Source organism: Coptis chinensis, chromosome 3, assembly GCF_015680905.1.
Source record: "Coptis chinensis isolate HL-2020 chromosome 3, ASM1568090v1, whole genome shotgun sequence".
Lineage (NCBI taxonomy): Eukaryota > Viridiplantae > Streptophyta > Magnoliopsida > Ranunculales > Ranunculaceae > Coptis > Coptis chinensis.
This window is the reverse complement of record NC_141458.1, coordinates 38,571,971-38,589,662: the sequence shown is the minus strand read 5'-3', so window position 1 is coordinate 38,589,662 and position 17,692 is coordinate 38,571,971. Positions and strand designations below refer to the sequence as shown.

Sequence of the window (17,692 nt, the reverse complement as noted above, 5' to 3'; positions counted from 1 at the left end):
CCAAAAAAAGCTGGAAAGTTAGATTGCCTAGAAATTTCACTCGGAGCGAGTCCAATTTTTTTTTTTACTACATCTAATTTTCAAAAATTAAATGAAAAAGTCTCCGAATATAACTTACTGCAAAAATAAGAGGTGTCGATCCACCAATATTTGATTGAGTGAAGTAGTGAACCAACCTGGGCACTCGGCCGACTTCCTAGTCGACTTAAGACAATTTTCCAAAGAAAGATCCAAACATAAATTGGCGATGCTTTGGTATCATCAGGAGTTCATGTGTCAATGAACCACAAACCCAGTTCCCAGGATAGCTCCAAGACCTCTTCATCTTGTAGTATTGTATGAAGACTAGCAGGTACACCATCTGAGTCTCAGAGAAATACCAAATAACAACGAATCCAGTACACCATCATGTTCATGTATCCTTAGTTCCTTACATCTTTGAATAATCGACTTTTTCTTACTCTAGGGCAAGTCTGCAAGGGGAATCGAAGAGTGCACCATGAACTTCCCCCTCGCCATTAAATCATCCTTTTCAATAGCTAAATCATCAAATTATAAAAACTAGGAATGTAAATTACCTATGTCAAAACTTCAAGCTATCAAAACATTTGTTGCATAACAGGAGTAAAGAGATCAAAGACAAAATTAACTATATATCCAGCTGTAAAATAATTTTATGAGTCATTACAGGTACATGGTTGAACAAAAAGTGACACAAAGTCATTTTCTAGTTGCCTTCATATTTCGGGTCGGCCACCACATAATGATAAGCAATTACCAGTACAAAAATAAAGATGCCAAGAAAATTGGCAAAGAAACCCAGGTCTTGGTCGTCAATCATCTGCAATAACACACAAGCAAGCAGCAATCAGTAACAGAACAGTGACACTGTCATCATACTGCATGTGAGACCGTAGATAAGGACCAAAACTTCATATGGCATAACTAAATATTTCATTCTACTGAAAAATGGACTCAGAAACATAATTTGCAACCACAGACAAAATTCATGAACTCTTCTCTACATAAAGCTGCGTCTAAGACCAAGTTATATGTAAATCTAAATGATTACTAATTTCACAAAGAATTTAGTTAGAGTGGTGAAAAAGTATTAGCCAATAAGCATTCCTCACATGTCACATGCTTCCAAGAGTTTGCTCAAACGATTAATATTGTCTTCTTACTGAGAACAAAGAACAGACCTATTAGCCATCACCTTGCCTCTTTCCCTCAAATTACCAGTCGTCGTCAAAGTTCTGCACAAAATCACACAACCCAACTGAAAAGGCAAACTTCAGGAGGTACCTAGTCCCACACTTTTCATCATTTTGCACCCCCAATATTCAGCCTTTGAATTCTCTCTTTTTTCCAATTCTTCAAAAGGACAGTTATCAATCTATCTTACCAAGCAACATTCTTTTGTCAGGCTCTCCACTCACCCAGTATCTATTAAGAAGGTCAAGCAACGGATTTGTCTTTCTCTGGTCAAAGTTTGGGAGGAGTGGACAGATACATCTTTCGAGGATATTATGTTCAGATGGGGTTCCTTCTCTGTTGCATGGGTACGCCCTAATTTCCTCAGATCGCGTTACGTGCCCTGTCCACACTGGACACCGGACACAAGCAAAAGCAAAACAGACCCTAATTCTCAGATCTCGCCGTGTCCAAATCGTCGTACCCGTGTCCAAACCAGACACTCCGTCCCGTACCCATGCAACACAGGGTTCCTTGCTCGGCCATGCATGACTGCATCCCTTTTAGTCTTTTCTAGTAGTCAAAGTTTTTCTTTTTCTTTTCTCTAGTATCGATATTGTATTTGTCTTTCCCTTTGTTGTATCTGAGTGGGATATCTCATCCTACAAAGTTGACTATATGATTATATATATACACATTACATTTTGGCCCTTACATTTTACCGATAAAAAAAAAAAAGGTCAAGCAACGAAATCATATCCTGCATCCCTCTCTCAGAAACTCCTCTCCTAAAACTTAAAATCCAGGATTGATCAACACCCTCGCTACCGACGTGCAGGACAGATCCTCCCTTATTAACAGAGAGCAGAAAGATTTAATTAAACCCAACTTAAGCAGCACATGTGCACACCATTTATCTTGCCAAAACCTGACTCTGGTATCATCTCCAAGTTTGAAACTCAACCTCTATCAAATATGATCTTTGTTCCACATAATCGCTTTCCGCAAAGAACATCAATAAGTAGGGACAGTCCTATTACTGAACCATCCCATAGTCTCCAGTCCCAATTTCTCGTACCAAAGAGCAGTCACATATCCATTTTCCTAACAATGTCTCATTAACTTCTTTCAATCCCCTAAAACCGACTAATTCCATTAGTTATACAAACACTGTCCCAATATATCAACTGGTACCTATGAGAGTCACCCATAGCTCCCCAAAGAAAATCCCTCATGATTTTTTCAAGGGTTGAAAAAGTTATGTACTATATTGATGATATGAAAAGTTAATGAAAGAGGTATCCTATATCCATCACGAGGAAAAAGAAAAAAGAAAACAATCACCATAAAAAGTAATGGGGCACATCAAGTGTCCACATGACAACGCCCCAAAAGAGAGTCCCATCTAAACACATAACTACCAAAAGGAGTATCCCTCCACCTGTGTTGCATGGGTACGGGAGTGTCAGATTTGGACACGGGTATGGCGATTCCGACACGGCAAGTCTGAAAATGGCAGACACGGGGACACGGCTACTCTTTACTGATATTAAGTTCAACTTACAGACTGCAGTTCTAGATCAATGATTTTTTGGGTCTTAAAAAGCCTGGTCAGTAATTTGGAAAGGTCTTATAACACATTTGGGCTTTAATCAGTAAGCCCAATCAAACTACAAGTTACTGAAAGTATCTGTAAAGGGCCTTAGAAGCTTGTTGGACCTTCCCAGCCCAAAGAAACATTGATTGAAAACGCCCAAAAGTAAGATGGTCCATTCCGTAAATTGTAAAACCCCAAATTCCCAACTATCTTCTTCTTCTTCCTTAAACCCTAGATCTAGATCTGGTTTCTGGTTCTGGTTCTGGTTCTTTCCCTCTCTCTCCCCCTCTTCCCTCTCTTCTCTCTCTCTCTATTTCTCTAGCTCTCTTTCTCCAAAACTTGATTTTTTGCTTCTATCACTCCGGCCACGAATCTGTATCGTACCAGTGTCCGACTCCGTGTCGACACGGGACACCAAACCTTTGACCGAATGACAATTTGCTCCACAGTTAAGGTTTTATCCTCAAATTGTCTTCTATTCCTCTCTAGCCACAGACCCCACATAATCGCAAAGGGTAATATGTTCCATAGTTTGCACCCCTTTGAAGAATACACCATCAAAGCCCAAGACTCTTTCACTGACCGGCAAACAACAATAGTTATCGTCTTCACAGACATTATAAAGAGGGAGACTCCATAGTATATACTTTATAAGAATGATTCTCCCTCAAGTTGTTAGATAACCAGTAATAGACCCAACCCACTCCGCCACCCATGCGAGAGTAGGTACATCATCTAAAGCTCACAAATGTAGCTCTAATACTGCCTCAATTTACATGAAAACAGTCTTAAGATTTCTATATTTTGTTTATCTGGAAACTAAACTAAGGTCTCTAGTCAATTCAACGTGTCTTAAAGTAGACCCTAATTTGAACAGTAGATGTAGATCAATTGGCAATTCGACAAAACATATAAGTATATATAATAATCCAATCTATTTTAATTTTCAACTAACATACCTTTCGATCTGGAACTTGATGCCCTGTCCAAGAAAATAAGGAAATCGATCAGTAAAAGAAACAATAAAAATAAAATGGCAATGGGAAGATACGGACCTGGGTATGGGGGCCCAGACTTTAAAGATTGAAGTTCAGGCCCATTTTGGTTATAGAAGAAGAAGAAGAACGTTTTAAATTAATCACAGGGGGTGATGAGATGATGCTATCCTTATCTTTAATAAGAGTGAGGCCACTAGCAACTGCCAACAAGTGCTGCCATTCTACAACTAAAACCAACTATAAACTTCTTTTCTGCTGCTGGAACCAGAAGGATCACTTGGCCAAGCAGAATAATACCATTACCAAACCGAATAAAACAGCTAGACCAAGGTGGTTGTCGTCTCCAGCAAAAGTGCAGCAGTGCTACTGCTGCTGGTTGCATTTCAACAAGAAGGGATTGATACGGACACTTTTGCCAACGTCCCACAGACGCTGTCAGGTGAAGACTACAAGAAAGCAAGAATCCAGCATCCAAAATCAAAGGATGCAGAGAGGTGCACTGTCAAGTGTGTAACTACTTGCATTCGAGGCGGTGCTGGTTCACCGGGAGAAGGACCCCTTAACGCTAGAAGGTGATTATCACATATATTACTTGGGCACTTTGTTTCTTTCTGTGACTCTCTAACTATAAGCTAGCAGGTAGTTTGCATGTGAGAATTTTATATATTTGTTTGCAGACCTCTCGTGGTTTTCAAGGAAGGATTCCATAGCCGCAAGTACTGGTAATACACTCTATCGCTTGTCTTAAACTTTTTTTTCCTAGGTAAGAATTTCTTAAACAGTTACACGATGGTTGAGATTTTCACCAAGGGTGAAAGTCATAATTTGTTAATGCCATTGAGTATTATTAGACTGTTAAAGACAGTGTTTAACTGTGATTAACAGTAATAGAATTCAAGTCTGACAGAACATTTTCTTTCAGTAGGTTATTCTAAAAAGAAAATAATCAAGTGTGTGTAAGACTGTAACGTTACTATTTATTACAAACAGAAAGTGGGAAAAGACCATAGTGATAGACTGCAGAGGTGACCGTGTACATAAATCATCTCTTACTCTTTAATAATAATAAGTAGATTTTGATTCCAAGATTTGAACCAATCCTTGATGTTTTCTGCAGCTTGGTAGAATGCTCTGATATCTGTAATCTACTAAAAGACGGCGAAGATGGACCCTAAGATCACGTTATATTGTTTATTCAGCATACATATATTTTACATCTAGTCATCTAACTATAATTTCATGTAATTTACAAACAGGATTCATAATTTCTTTTTTTTTCAAATGAAAGATCTGTTTGATTTGCAAGACTGTTTCTTAGTAAATCCTGCTATTTTTTATTTTTTTTATCGTCATTAGAGAGACGTCCTGCTTATCATGATACTTTTGTTCTATAATTCCCCTCTTAATTAGAACAGCTTCTACAACCTACCTTGGCAAGATCTATCAATGCCATAGAAATGATTCTGAAGCTATAACTTTTTCATCCGCTACAGAAGCACCTGAAGTAAAATACTAAACGGAATTTAATTATATTCAGTAAATCAGATCATCAGACTAGTATAAAGTATCTAATAGGCTAATAGAGAAGCATGATGTGTAGGACAATTATTAACCATTTCACATATAAAAGTAAGAACCAGAACATGTCAGAGTTGTCGATGGAGTAGAAAGTTCTCATCACCACAGAATCAAATTACTTGACATATTGACATGAGCCATCGAAAGGGAGGCCTATAAAGTGAAAAGCTACAATAGCATTCACGTAACATAATACATGCTGAATACAGCTTATAAGCATAGTACATACTGGATTTAGCAGTTCGACATGTCTGTGAACGCGATGTAAATAAGGAGCCTTCTGTGCAACTTGTCACAACCCTGACATTGTGTGTCAAAAGAAACAAACTGAACAGAGAGCTGCTTGATCACCCCGAATGTACTTAGATGAGGTTGTTAAATATGTCCGTCTGTCTTGTGTGTCTTAAAGCCACCTCTCTTTTCTCGTGTGTCTGTGGAAGATTCGTCTTGCCACCACTCTCAAAACTTTATGTGATTCCAACCACATATTTGGTATAATGAGGGAAAATGACCATCGATAACCATGAAAGAGGAAATTGAAGCTCCTAATATGCATAGGCAGATTCGAAATCTATAACTTAAGAGATGACTAGGAAAAGAAGTCTTTGAGGTGAAGACAAAAAAAATAATAAGAAAATCTGAGAAAAGCATACTAAACTGAAGAAATCCAAAAGCACTTGATGCTTTGAGTATTTTAGAGGGCTATGTAGTATGTACATAGGTATGGATGGAGGACATCTAGGAACTGTATTCAGACTCTGTTCTTTAGAAGATTAAAGTGCAGATGAATTCAGAATAATTTCCAGGATCTCTTTTGGTAAAGGGAATGGTTTCTAATTGATCTAGATATCCAATCAAGAAACACATTCCTAGGTAATTAGTCTGTATTCCGGAACCCGGACCCAACATGATATAAGTGAGAGTAAGTGATATAAATTATGAGGATATTTAATCCGGAAGGAAGAGGTAGCGGAAACGAGAATCAAAGGGAAGAATGCCGCAGTTGCAAGAACTGAGCCACAGCTGCCTCCTTTTTGACATGCACTGTTCAATGAATGCAGCTTGGTGGGGAAGAAGGTAAGTAGAGATCCACAGAGCCAAACTTGAATCTTCAATAATTCCCCTGGCAAAGCTATGAAGCATTTTTGGCACAAGGAGCCTACCTTTGTTGCTTATCCCAACTGCAGCTCGAATAAAATCACGTTGAGCTTCGTGAAGTTCCTCTTCCACATTTTCGGCAGTGTAGATTCTGACCTGCATATTACATACCTTTTAGCTTCCTCCTAGTTACAAAATAGTGTTCCAACTTTTTGCAAACAGAACTCAAACTTGAAACAAATTAAAAACAAGTCGAAGCTTGGAGAAAATATAACTGCTGGCGACGAGTACATCCCATTACTGAGAGCGAATGCTACAAGTGGTTCAATAGCATCAATCGAAAACTTGTGCAGCTTCTCTGGTACCTTGAGCTTGTGGAGGGCAAGAAGTAAAGCCTGATAAAAACATTAGATGCATCATTTCTGTCCAGCAAAGATATGCCAAGTAATACAACTCATAATGTCAGATATGTAGATATATACCGTTTGTGGCCTATAAACTGGTGGCTTCATCTTCAGAATTCCATACTCAATGGCAGCAGCAGTGAAAGAATAGCCCCCTACAGTGTATGCTGCCTGAAAAGAAAAGTTCTACTAAGATTAAAGGCAAACTTCATATGTAAAAACATAGAAAAATAGCTGGAATAGAAGATGTTTTTTAAAACCAAATTGATGAAGCTCTAGCTTCTCGCAGGTTCTTATTAGTGTAATCGAACTCACAGTCATAGAAATAAATCTCATAAAAGTAATAGACATTGATAGTGTAATGTCGACTGTATAGTGATTAGTTCTTATGCAAACATCTATAGTTCTACTATTCCTATATAGAGTGAAGTTAGATAGGCTTAGAATTATATAGAGTTAAATATGTTATGGATTCTTATTTGTGTGGAACACACAGTGAAGTTTTTTTGTTTATCTAAAGTTCCCTTACCATAACACAAGTAGAAAGTGTTATAAAATAGCATGACGAGTTAGATCCTGATAAGTTGATGTCTATCAGAGTCTAATAGTCTATAATACAGTGCATACAGCAATTTTCTCTGTTCAGTGAGGAGTGCAGATTATCGTAGTATGATGCAAATAATATTCTTAAAACCTCATGACCATTTCATATTGTACACCATAATACTTATACCTACATAGAAGTGTTCCTAGAAGAAAAAGATGAGACGAATGGATAAAGAAAAGTTTTACAAGGCACACCTTCTGCATCAATGAGAAAAGCTTCAGCTCACTTTGCGGAACCCCATAAGCCAAGTAAGCCTGCCAAAAAATTAAGGGCATATAGGGTATATAAGATCCTTCTCGCACTACTTTCAACATACCTTCAATAAAATCCTTTCAACTTTATTTCATGGAGGCCACACAGAAAAAATAAATTTTAATTAAAGAAACGTACATGCATGATTAACGCATTATACAAGTTGATCCAGAAAGCCAGCTTCTCTTTGCAGCGCAAGTCGATGAAATTCACTTTAGCCAATTGCTCAACAAGTGATCTGTTGTACAAAAATAGCCTTAGAACCACATTAGTCATCTCAGCATGCGTCTTTTCAAATTTAAAGATAAATGGAGATCTATGTCCAAATTCACTAGCATGTAATGCAAGACAGTAAAAAGTTAAGTTCCAAATTCTTTGTTAGACGTTTTTGAGGTTTTCCATACTGTAAACAAACTATTTTTCTATATAAGAAGTGAAAGGCCGAATCTAATTAAGCCGTATTCTTTTTTCTCTCTCGTTTCTCTCTAAACTTTCTTCTTCTTTATCAATCATATAATTTCACTTACATCATATGTTTTAGGATGACCTGTGGCGAGAAAATATCTTACACTATTGAGACAAGGAATGTGTAAACATTTTAGCTAAATCAGTGAGAACATTGTGCAACAAATGCAGAAGTGCAGTACCGCAAGTTAGAGAACTGCATGAGGCATACGATGTTGACAATCAATATCTTATGCTACAAGCTATCTCATTAATATATTAAAATTCAAAACAATAGGAAAATTTTCAAGTAGTTAGTGTCTCGATCGTGATCTTTTCTTCTCTAAAGTTTAGACTAGTTGTCTAAAGCAACAGAACCTGAGCAACAAATAAACTCCATCAAGCCTAAATCCAAGCAAAAGTGGTCAAATTAGACAGGAAAGATATAAATGTGACAAGATTGTCCATTTTTTGTTGAGAAAACAGCAGTTTATTCAGACTCCATCCATCGTCTTTTTGGTACAAGTTAGTCCCTGTGCATATTCAGTTAGATGCATAAATTTGATCGAGTTTAAACCTAACACAAGCAGGTTGACGGTTGAAACCAACATGTCAGTACAAAATCGTCTCGTTCTTTCAACTACAAAATAACAGCATATGGAGTTTCTGATTCATAATCTCAAGAACTATAATTGGTAAAATACCAATTAGCAGATGAACTATTTTACCTATTTCTGGCCCAGATCCAGAATCAAAATTTCTAAAACAAAGAGATGCATAACACAACATATTACCTATATGTCCTCAACGCTCCAGAGGCATATTCTAGCTGCTTCTTCCCAACTGATATCCCGGATATTTCAGTTGCTAATTTGTAGCCTCCTATGTCTGCCCAGCTTAATTTTCCACGGACTTTGTAGGGATCACATGCATTTCCTGTACCCAGCACATTACTGACAGATTTCATGACACGTTGTGGACTATGCACCTTTGATGAAACTGCGGACCAATCATATAATGACCACAAAGATGCATCCAAGTGATCTCCATACGAATAGATATGGGAAGAGTGCATGTCCAAAGAATATGATTTGGATGACATGTTGGAAGAATCTGCCAGAGAGATAAAAATGTTCTTCATAGAGCGCACCATCTCTTCTGAAAGGCGATTAGGATGATCAGAAAGACCCTTAATCGGCATTTCTTTAGTAAGACTCGGAACTACTATACGTTGAATTTTCCTTGTTGATACTCTGTCTTGGATGATGGTGCCTGAGACCTCCATATTCTGATGCAAAATAAACAACATCACATACTAATATGCAAAAAATAAACACTTCATAATTGGTTACCCCATATGGATTAAAATCAGAGTGACACTCTGATAACCATCTAGAAATTCCATATGTACAAACACATCTGAATGATGGATAAAAGGCTTAAAATCATGTGAGATACTCTACAGCAATGACATATTACACGATATATACAACGCACTTCTGCATAGACTGCTTATTACACCTCAAATAGGTTAGCTCGCAAGGTATAATGACATAAAAATCATGGAGACCAAGCAAACTGATAGTTACATTCCAAAGAAAGATAATTACCACATATTTTGTACCATCTGAGGAGCAAACAAGGAGTGTATTAGATTGTGCATGTTTCAAATGGTACTCCATAAGTCTCCTTTCCTTAGTTTCTGTACTAAGTTGAACATCCAAAGTAACCATCTCCTGTTCAAGCTCTGCCACAGTAATCTCCAACCCAGCAATAGTAAACAAGAGTTCCTTGGCCTGTACATGTACGATACCTTGTCACTATTGGAGGTGAATAAATCAATCAAAGCACAGACTCCCCTACAAAATTAGACTTTTCAAAGTATGAAAACACAATTACAGATGCCCCCACCCAAAAACAAAAAAACCATGTACAAAAGATCACATAGTAAAAATCGGAGCTATAACAAACCCACGGAAAATTAGATCTTGATAATTGGAGACGGTCAGCCCGTAAGATCAACGAAAGTAACTCTATTTTTCTTGTTAGTTATGGTCTTATGGAGGCGCCCAAGTTCAGGCATATGGAACAAATAAGGGCATGAGTAGCCACTGAAAAATACTCAGCCAATCACATCAGGAACCATCTGAATTTGAATCTCGACTGAGGAGATCTCCTAGTTGAGACCACTGAAGGAAAACTTCAAAAGTTCAAAGCCTTTCTTAGGCAATAAATTTAAGGGTAAAATGAAAATATAATAAACACTTCCTAAAGGGTTTCTAGGTATAGTACAGAAACTGAGTGTTTATCTCACTTTCAAACCAAATCTTAAGTACATATGAAATTAGATTTCTCACTTGTCCCACTGAATCTGCAAAAAAACCTTGCACCCTAAAAGGAACCCAAATTAAAATGTATGAAATTTTAAACTTTAGTGTGCAATGCCAGGTGAATATACTCGTAGTGACTACTAACCAGTTGTAAGAACAATACTTCTAGGTTTCCAAAAGATGTTTTGCAATACACAAGAAGTATGCAGTTTTGGATAATCTTCTGAAGAAGAGTTTCCAAGTTCAGAGTCAACCACCTAAACTATTGTTCTCAAATTCTAGCAATGACTATACTATTTATATATCATATGGATCAAAGACATATTGTTCCATTACCGGTAGTATGCCATAGCAGAACAAACTTTCATCAGCAAAAGAATGTAAATGAGAAAAAGAAAATCCAAAAAAGGACGACAAAATAATTATACATTGTGTGGCAGGCATGATAGAGTAGATACTGTTACGGCAGTATGCTGAACAGCATTCTCCAAGACACTGTGAAGCTCTATCTCTTTCTGCAGCTCTTCTCTCAATCTTTGGACCTGTTGCGGCATGACTTACATTAGGGAATATATAGTACTACTTCACATTTCCATTTGCAATAAACATAAAATGCTAAAGATATGAGAGACGACAAAGGTAACTGATAGAAATATAGTTATGGATCGTAGTAGAGTCGATCTTCTTTTGATGTTGGGGGAGGAGGTCACTTTCAAGGAGATTCAAAATTTCAATGTGAAGCCAACACTTCAAGTCTGAGTTTCATTTTTCTGTTAGGTAGCTAGTGCGTTTTTGGTCCAACGGATGAAGGTGAACATTCCTCTTACTCCTAAGCTCAGACACTTTTTTCTTTTGGTAATCTAAACTCTGAGACTTAGGGGTTGTTTGTTTTTTTTTAATTCAGCATTCAGAGCCTCTTAAACTTAAGTTTTAAGCATTCAGAGGCTCAAAACTTGTTTGTTTTTTTTAAGTAGTTTAAGCATTCAGTGGTACTTTTAGCATTGAAATTCAAACCAAAATTTCTTCCAATTTGAATTCTAATACTTGAAACAAGAAAGTCCCTTCTTGCCCTTTCTTAAGAACCCAATCTTAAGAACCCATCTACTTTCCTATCTTGACTTTTATGGCTTCAAAATAAGTTCTTCAAAATTTGATGTTGGCGGCCACCGGGTTTTTCATTTTTTTTTGGTGAATGATATCCACTTTGTTAAAAATAGAATTACATATATATATTCTGAAAATAAACAAAATATGAAAATAAACCGTTAAAATATATTTGTGAAAACATATTTTAAATAAATTTATTTATCATTTATTTTTTTCGATAATCCATCTCTTCTCCTCAAATATAATATATATTTTGTTTTTAACAAGAAATCAAGTTAGTGTTTAAAATAGATAGCATGAGTAAAATTGTCCTAATGATTTATATTCAAAATTCTTCAGAGCCGGGGTTATTCTAACTAAAAAAAACAAACATGTTTTTAGAATTCAAAGAATCGAAGATTTAGCATTCGGATAATGAGCCATTCAAAGATTCAAAGATTCAAAGATTCATAGGCTCGAAAAAACAAACCGACCCTTTATTAGGGGTTTTTTTTTTTTTTTTGAATTCAAAGATTGAGCCTCTTAAACTTAAGTTTTAAACATTCAAAGGCTCAAAACTTGTTTGTTTTTTTTAAGTAGTTTAAGCATTCGTTGGTATTTTTAGCATTCAAAGATTCAAACCAAAATTTCTTCTGAATGCTAAATTCTAATACTTGAAACAAGAAAGTCCCTTCTTGCCCTTTCTTAAGAACCCAATCTTAAGAACCCATCTACTTTCCTACCTTGACTTTTATGGCTTCAAAATAAGTTCTTCAAAATTTGATGTTGGCGTCACCGGTTTTTTCATTTTTTTGGGTGAATGATATCCACTTTGTTAAAAATAGAATTACATATATATATTCTGAAAATAAACAAAATATGAAAATAAACCGTTAAAATATATTTGTGAAAACATATTTTAAATAAATTTATTTATCATTTATTTTTTTTCGATAATCCATCTCTTCTCCTCAAATATAATATATATTTTGTTTAACAAGAAATCAAGTTAGTGTTTAAAATAGATAGCATGAGTAAAATTGTCCGAATGATTTATATTCACCTTGAGCGAGCGTGTTATTCTAACGAAAAAACAAACATGTTTTTAGAATTCAAAGAATCAAAGATTTAGCATTCGTGAGAATGAGCCATTCAAAGATTCAAAGATTCATAGGCTCAGAAAAACAAACGACCCCTTAATGCATATAAGTATACTACTCGCGACAATACAAAAGATAAAATGTTCCGAGAAATAAAATCTGTGAATTTTAATCCCATCAGTTACATAGCAAATGCACCGTTAAAACTAGTAGCTTTAGCTTTAGTCGTAGCATCAATTGTTTGTCCCCCCCTCCCCACAGACACACACATATAATCACAAAGGATCTTGTTAAGTCTTCCTTTCAAAAATCATATAAGGTTTAGTGGATTTCTTGAAATTTTTAATTATAAAAATTTGCATATTTAAGGAGAGCTTCCCGAACAAATTTTGACTTAGAGCAAGTTAATTAGCACAGGCACGCTTTTAATTTGTCTACAAATTTGCTCTTCGCTTTTCGGACACACCATCTTGTCAGAATGTGGGAGGGTCACTTCTTTGACAAGTTGTTCAATTCTATTCATACCATTCATTTGGAAGGTCTCAGAATCGTGTTCACCACCTCGGTCCTCGGTAATATCACGTAACTTTGTTTACTATTGGAAGATATAATTGTGCTCGCTGGGAGAAGAAAGAGAAGGCGCTGGTCGCTACAAAACTAAGTCGGAAGCGCAGTCGCTAAAAAGGTATTGGAGGTCGACCAAGGCAAGAGCGTAGGTCGCGCCTTGAGCAAGACTAATTGGAGCGCGGGGCGCGCCTTAGTCGGTTTTGGCAGAGATTTGTCAGATTCATATGTTTTCTATAAAAGAAAGTCTCCAATCATTTTGGAAACTATAGACACGAATATGCACTCATGTTGTGCTATATAAACACCTCTGTAACACAAAAACTATATCAATCAAGCAATATAAAACATTTCTTCTCCCGTGGACGTAGGTCGCCGCAGTTGGCGAAGGCATTGTTCCTGTCCCAATGGTTGGTGAAGGTATAGTTCCTGCCACTGAAGAATTGGGCTCTACTGAAGCAAGGGCGCGCTCACAGACTGAGTATATTGAGGATGGGGCGCGCTCTGGTGCTTCTCTAGCTCCTCCAGTTTCTAGACAATCTAAACGAGAGAGACGACCTCCAGTAACTCTCAAGGATTACTATAAATCTGATAGAGAACGGCATCCTCCAGTGACTCACAGGAATTTTTTTTCTTTGCATGATGTTACATATCCTCTACAGGAGTATATAACGTATGCCAATATCACTTCATCTCGTCATGCTTTCTTAAGTACAGTCGATGACGTGCAAGAACCCAAGAACTTTAGAGAAGCTAATTCTCGTCTAGTATGGAGAAAGGCAATGCAAGAAGAACTTCGTGCTCTAGACGAGAATAATACTTGGGATATTGTTATGCTACCGTATGGAAAAAAAACTGTTGATTATCGGTGGGTGTTCAGAAACAAGTTCAACAGTGATGGTTTCTTAGAGGAGTCTAAAGCTCGACTTGTTGCAAGGAGATTCATCGAAACTTATGGTCAGGACTACAAGGAGACTTTTGCACCAGTTGCAAAGATGAATACGTTTAGAGTTCTTGTATCTCTAGCTGTGAATCAAGACTGGAAATTATTTCAGATGGATGTGAAAAATGCATTCTTACACGGAGATCTTAAAGAAGAAGTGTATATGAGCATTCCACTTGGACATCCGAAGGAGACTAAGCTCAAGGAGTTACTGCACAAGAAGTTTGTCATCAAAAATCTGGATATTATGAAGTACTTTCTTGGGATCGAAATTGTTTATTCAAAAAAGGGTATATTTCTAAATCAAAGAAAGTATGCGTTGGATATTTTGAGTGAAGCAGGAAAGCTGGGGGTAAAACCATCTGATTCTCCAACTGACAGTGGAGCCAAGTTGGATAACACTAGTGATCTTCTTACTGACATTGGTCAGTATCAGCGATTAGTTGGTAAACTAATATATTTAACTATTACCCGACCAGATATTCCTTATGCACTGAGTTTGGTTAGTCGTTTTATGCATGCTCCAAGGACTCCACATATGAATGCAGTTTCTAGAATACTGCAGTATCTGAAAAGGTCACCAGGCAGAGGTATTTGGATGCGGAAAAATGAGCATACATCTATTACTGCTTACACGATCTTGATTAGGTGATGTCCAAATTGATCGGAGGTCTACTTCCGGTTATTGTACCTTTGTGGGAGGTAATTTAGTCACTTTGAAGAGCAAGAAACGAAATGTAGTGGCTCGTTCTCTAGTATGGCTTCCACCACCGGTGAAATCGTATGGCTTCAATCGTGTGTTTTGGGTTGTATCTGCCAACTACACTTTACTGTGATAATCAAGCTGCTATGCACATTGCTACAAATCCAGTGTTTCATGAGAGAACTAAGCATATCGAAATTGACTGTCACTTTGTGCGTGAAAAAGTACAATCTAACATTGTCACTACCTCCTTTGTTCAAAGTGATCAATAGCTTGCAGACATTTTTACCAAGAGACTTCCAGCTTCCAAGTTCCATGATATTCTCTCCAAGTTGGGTTCACTGGATATCTTCGCACCAACTTGAGGGGGAGTGTGGGAGAAGAAAGAGAAGGCGCGGGTCGCTACTGGCAAACAAGTCGAGCTGGTCGCTACCAAGAAGGTCGGAGGTCGACCAAGGCAAAGAGGGCTGGCTCCTCTAGTTGGTTTTGGCAGAGATTTGTCAGATTCATATGTTTTCTATAAAGGAAAATCTCCAATCCTTTTGAAAACTATAGACACGAATATGTACTCATGTTGTTGTTGTGCTATATAAACACCTCTGTAACACAAAAACCATATCAATCAAGAAATATAAAACCTTTCTTTTCCCGTTGACATAGGTCGCCGCATTGGCACCGAACCACTATAAATCATTGTGTTTTGTCTCTTTAATTAGGTGTTTAATTCTACAGTGCCAAAGTGTGACATGAGTTGTATTGTATATGGGAGCTGCTGTTCATAATTTAGAATATTGTTATACTCGTGATTTTGTGATTTTCTACTCCAAACTTCAACCAAATCATATAAACCACAATAAGGGCAAATTTGGTTGAAAATCTAATTCTTGGATACCAAAAGGTAAAATAGACGCTAATTATTTCATTTTAGCTATACGAGCAGCAATCAGAGACAAATTTTTATATGGTCTCAATGGAGATCAGGAGGAAAGTAAACTTACATCTTGTTCAAGCTGGATTCTGTACGTGTATGTGCTGTTCTGTTTACTGAAAGATCCAGAAGTTCCTTCTTTTTCAGCAGAACTTGTTACCTGGAAGTCAGAATTTCTGTCTCGTCAATTATAAATATTCAAAGAAACATTTGGGCTTGTCCCTTCAAGAAAAATCGTATGAGCTTTTTCTCAAACACATTCTTTAAGAGGTAATAATGGCCCCAACTCAAAGGAACAGAACCTTTAAACCAGTAGCTGCTAATGTGTTCATCTCTAGAATCAGAGTGACTCGTTTATCTTATGCATTCCGACCAAGATTTGTAAGTTCTTGCAGTACGTTCACAAAAAATTCAAAAAACTGAAATCTACACCAAATCCGCAATACTCTAAAGTTTGTTTCTACTTAAAGAAAATAATGTATGTAACTGAAGCCATAATTTTAGTACCTCCACTGTGAAGGAGTTGTCACTTTGGAACTCGTCCACGATACCTGACTCATGTTCTGAACTACAATCTCTTCCAGTTGTCTGTGAAAATTTCTGGAGAGAATCACTGCCCAGCCTGCAACTCATAATAAAAACTGAACAGTACTAACTACTAGACAGCAGAAACACTACCACCAACAACTAACAACAGGAATGAAGCACTTACAAGTTTAAAGAATATTGCAAAGCTGCTGAGTCACACATATTGTAGTCCAAAGATTTTGAATTGTTTTGTAGCATAGAATTCCCTTTACGCCTTCACCTGTTGGTTCAAAAAATTGTAAGCACTTATAGTGCTAAACTATACATTACTGGACCGCTGAAGCTGGTGAAGGTGTTAATATAAACTGGCTTCAAACACAGAATTGCAATGCTGTTTTCAAAACTAAAGGTTTCTTCATGGTGAACAATGAATGCATGTGAACAATACATAAATACAAAAGGAATGGTCCTTGTTCTAACCATGAAAGTTCAAAATGCAGCCAAGATCACGAGTGCAAAAAAACCCAAAAGTCAAAAAGGACAATATGTCAACATCCATCGAATCTGTGTGAAATTATTAAGAGTTGAGATACTTGAGATTTGAAAGCACTAGCTCAGAAAGGACTACAAACAGTAAAAACAATGGTCCAGTAGTATGACAGAAATAAATGGATGGAACATACAAAACCAATGAGCTGCATAACTGAGAATCAAAAGAGAATTCCAAAGAGAATGTAAGCAGTAAAGCAGATAGAGTTGAGTGTAGAGTAGCTACAGTGAATGAATACTTGCCATTAATGTAGTGGTACCGGCCATTAATGTGATTACTAATATAGTAGTTACAGAAGAAGAAACACAGAGATGTATTGATGCATGGCTTACAACATCATGGTCCAAACATACTTAAAATTTTTTAAAAAAAAAAATGAATGATAAAAAGAAAAGGACCTTTCTTACTTCTTACTTACTCTCAGTTCTAAAAATGATCCAAACATTCAAAATGATCAGTGATCACTTGCTGTCTACTTCAAAATTTTCAAAAACTTCCACAAAAAAACAAGCTACTATTGACTCAAGTTCAAACTTGAAACATTTGAAATCAAATATTAAAACAAGAGACTAATAAATATAAGACATGAGAAAAGGACAAGTGACAAACAGAAGAAAACAAACACAGTAGTACGTACAGTTGCTAAAAACAATGAATAGTGGCGCACTTACCTAACCCTGCCATGCAGCGCAACTGACTGGGTGCGTTTTATATTACTAGAGTTTTCGGTCTTACTCTCGATATTGTCAACTTTCTGGGTGTATTCACTCTGCATAAAGGTGATAGAC

The 17,692-nt window shown here is 36.8% G+C and overlaps 3 protein-coding genes across 7 annotated transcripts; 1 reads left to right on the top strand and 2 right to left on the bottom strand.

Moving 5' to 3' along the window:
- Positions 1-629: 629 nt before the first annotated feature.
- On the bottom strand, positions 630-4,115 carry LOC147509541 (dolichyl-diphosphooligosaccharide--protein glycosyltransferase subunit 4A). The gene is made up of 3 exons (XM_086601803.1): positions 3,847-4,115; positions 3,751-3,773; positions 630-841 (listed from the first exon to the last, which is right to left on the bottom strand). Exon 3 carries the CDS (start codon positions 839-841, stop codon positions 728-730), a length of 114 nt encoding a protein of 37 aa, XP_086457929.1. The 5' UTR covers positions 3,751-3,773; positions 3,847-4,115; the 3' UTR covers positions 630-727.
- LOC147509540 (uncharacterized) lies at positions 2,707-5,094 on the top strand. Its single transcript, XM_086597845.1, has 4 exons — positions 2,707-2,766; positions 4,114-4,361; positions 4,467-4,511; positions 4,907-5,094. Exons 1-4 carry the CDS (start codon positions 2,707-2,709, stop codon positions 4,962-4,964), a joined length of 411 nt encoding a protein of 136 aa, XP_086453971.1. The 3' UTR covers positions 4,965-5,094.
- A 135-nt stretch (positions 5,095-5,229) lies between these two features.
- Positions 5,230-17,662, bottom strand: LOC147509539 (ubiquinone biosynthesis protein (Protein of unknown function, DUF547)). 5 transcript variants are annotated; one of them, XR_015218515.1, is made up of 13 exons: positions 17,323-17,438; positions 16,539-16,634; positions 16,334-16,448; positions 15,897-15,986; positions 10,931-11,044; positions 9,783-9,968; positions 8,967-9,460; positions 7,867-7,966; positions 7,671-7,730; positions 6,948-7,040; positions 6,741-6,860; positions 5,597-6,621; positions 5,230-5,301 (listed from the first exon to the last, which is right to left on the bottom strand). XR_015218515.1 is itself a non-coding variant. In XM_086601802.1 (12 exons), exons 3-12 carry the CDS (start codon positions 16,457-16,459, stop codon positions 6,316-6,318), a joined length of 1,689 nt encoding a protein of 562 aa, XP_086457928.1. In that variant the 5' UTR covers positions 16,460-16,467; positions 16,539-16,634; positions 17,576-17,662; the 3' UTR covers positions 5,385-6,315. The 5 variants fall into 5 exon arrangements, 4 of the variants coding, with proteins under 4 accessions (XP_086457928.1, XP_086457926.1, XP_086457927.1 ...); XM_086601802.1 differs by lacking the exons at positions 5,230-5,301; positions 17,323-17,438 and adding an exon at positions 17,576-17,662 and having other exon boundaries at positions 5,385-6,621; positions 16,334-16,467; XM_086601800.1 differs by lacking the exons at positions 5,230-5,301; positions 17,323-17,438 and adding an exon at positions 17,576-17,662 and having other exon boundaries at positions 5,385-6,621.
- Between the last annotated feature and the right edge of the window lie 30 nt (positions 17,663-17,692).